General features: G+C 55.3%; 1 protein-coding gene across 1 annotated transcript; it reads right to left on the bottom strand.

Moving 5' to 3' along the window:
* Positions 1–1,102: 1,102 nt before the first annotated feature.
* On the bottom strand, positions 1,103–2,005 carry LOC136511154 (secreted RxLR effector protein 161-like). Its single transcript, XM_066505339.1, has 2 exons — positions 1,466–2,005; positions 1,103–1,213 (listed from the first exon to the last, which is right to left on the bottom strand). Exons 1-2 carry the CDS (start codon positions 2,003–2,005, stop codon positions 1,103–1,105), a joined length of 651 nt encoding a protein of 216 aa, XP_066361436.1.
* Between the last annotated feature and the right edge of the window lie 246 nt (positions 2,006–2,251).

Below are 2,251 nucleotides of genomic sequence, written 5' to 3'. Positions count from 1 at the left end.
GTCTCCAATCTGAAAAGTAGTGCTGAATAAGCTCAAGCGAATAAGGCGAGTATTAAAAAAATCTCTCTTTCTCAATCTTCAGAGATGGGAAATATGTTATGAAAGCAACCTTGTTGCTGCCTTTGGCAAAAATATCCAACCATAGCAGCATGCAACTTCTCTCAGTTTACGAGTCCAATCTGGACTGGAGCATGCCAGCAGCAGAAACAGTATACGAAATTCTGTCTCTCTCAATCTTCAGAGGTGTGAAACATCTGCTGTGGTGTTATTGTTCAGGAATATATTTGTATTTCAGGAAACTTCACATACTGGATTTGATCCAGAAAATGCATGCTTATGAGACATTGTTTTTTGGTCCTCATTTTTTGATCTCTCATGTCATTTTAACAGAATTGCCAATTTGCTATCGTGATCAAGCAACAAGCAAGCATTATCTTTTTAGTTTTCTTTTTTGTTCTGCCGAAACTACAGCTATACCATACTTATATATTGTTTGCCAAGATGCGGCCGCCGCCGCACTCGACGCCGTCGCGTGGTGGAGGTGGAGCTCTGGAGGCGGCGGCATGGAGATGAGGGGGAGGCGGAGTGGAGTGGAGGTGGGGGCGGTGGCGTCGTCAGATCTGGATCCCGACCGGCGAGCGGAGGTGAGGAGCCCCGAGCCCATGGCGGCGTACCTCACCGGCGGAGTGGAGAAGGAAGGACGAAGGAGCGAGCCAGGCGGGACGCGGGGTGGAGCGAGAGTGCGACGCACGTAGGGGAGCCTATGGTGCCGCACCTGGCCGGCGAACGAAGAGAGGGAGAGAAGAGATGCGATAGGGTTAGGGGGAGCTGGGGGCGCGGCCGCGTGGGGTTGGCAGGCCGGGCTGCCAGCGGGGCTCCGGTTGAGGAGCGGGCCGTGCCGTGCCGGCCCACGTGCCTGGGGTAAGGCCCAAGCACGGCCTGCTCCTCCAGGCCGTGCTAGCCCGGGACCGCTTGCCGCCGGCCTGGGCCGGGCTTGGGCCGAGCCAAAAAATGGCCTTGGCTGGGCCGACGGGCTCGGGTTGCATGGCCATATATAGCTATATATACAATTCTACCCATCTAATCCTAGTACATAGACATGTCAGGCTGCCATTCTGCTACAGTGACTAGATATGACAGCAGGACTGACTTTGGCGCCTGCCCCTGCTGTGGCTACAGTGCGGCAGCAGGGGATCCCTTTCGGCGCCTGCCCCTGCCACGCATACAGAGGTGAGCAGCAGATTATTTATCAATTCTTCCCCTAATCCTGCTGCTAACCCTAGAACCTCCTCCATGCCGATCATCTTCTTCGGCTCCATGAACCGAAGATGGCCGAGCGGCTTGGTGAGGACATCCATGAGTTGCTGACCAGTTTCGACGAACTCGATGACGATCTTCCCTCCATCGACACAGTCCTGAGGAAGTGGAACTTGAGGTCGATGTGCTTGCTCCGATCGTGGAGAACCGAATCCTTCACGAGGACGATGGCGGGCTGGTTGTCCATCATCAGTGCTGGTGGGTGAGCTTCCACACTAGTCAGCTCGCCCAACAGCCGACGCAGCCACACAGCTTGGCACGCCGCTGTGGCCGCCGCCACGTACTCTGCCTCACACGTGGACAGTGCCACCACCTTCTGTTTTAGTGACAACCATGAGATTGGAGCCGACCCGAGGAAGACAAGCACGCTAGAGGTGCTCCACTGTCCATCGATGTCCTCCGCCATGTCTACATCGTTGAACATAGTGAGCCGCAGACCACTTCCGTTGGTCTTGGGGAAGACGATCTCGAGATCCACCGTCCCCTTAACGTAGCACAGCATTCGCTTCACCGTGGCCCAGTGATCCTCTTGGGGATCCTCCATGAAGCGGCTGACGTAACCCATGGCGAACACAATGTCCGACCTCATGTGGACTAGGTAGCATAGACCGCAGATGATGCTCCAGTAGAGTGTTGCATCTACCTTCGCCATAGTACTGGCCTTCGTCAGCTTCAGCTCCTCCTCCATTGGAGTCACGCACGGCTTGCACTCAGCCATGCTGCTCCGCTCCAACAGCTTCATGGCGTACGCGCTCTGACCGAGCATGAGCGTCTCCTTCCCCTGTCTCACCTCGATGCTGAGGTAGTAGGAGAGCGCACCGAGATCACTCATTCAAAAACGAGCCGCCATCTCACGCTTGAAGTTGTCGATGTCCTCCGCAGGCATGCCACTGATGATCAAGTCATCCACATACACACCGATGATGAGCTCCTC

The sequence above is a fragment of the Miscanthus floridulus genome, chromosome 16, assembly GCF_019320115.1.
Source record: "Miscanthus floridulus cultivar M001 chromosome 16, ASM1932011v1, whole genome shotgun sequence".
Lineage (NCBI taxonomy): Eukaryota > Viridiplantae > Streptophyta > Magnoliopsida > Poales > Poaceae > Miscanthus > Miscanthus floridulus.
Note: the sequence above shows the minus strand (reverse complement) of the source record. Positions and strands in the feature narration are given on the sequence as shown.

What these genes read in the sequence shown, in the direction of transcription:
- LOC136511154 (XM_066505339.1), bottom strand. Translation starts at nt 2,005, where the DNA reads ATGGAGGAGGAGCTGAAGCTGACGAAGGCCAGTACTATGGCGAAGGTA. An exon ending in TCGTCCTCGTGAAGGATTCG is followed by an intron (nt 1,214 to 1,465) that starts GTTCTCCACGAT and finishes TATGCGTGGCAG; the next exon opens with GGGCAGGCGCCGAAAGGGAT.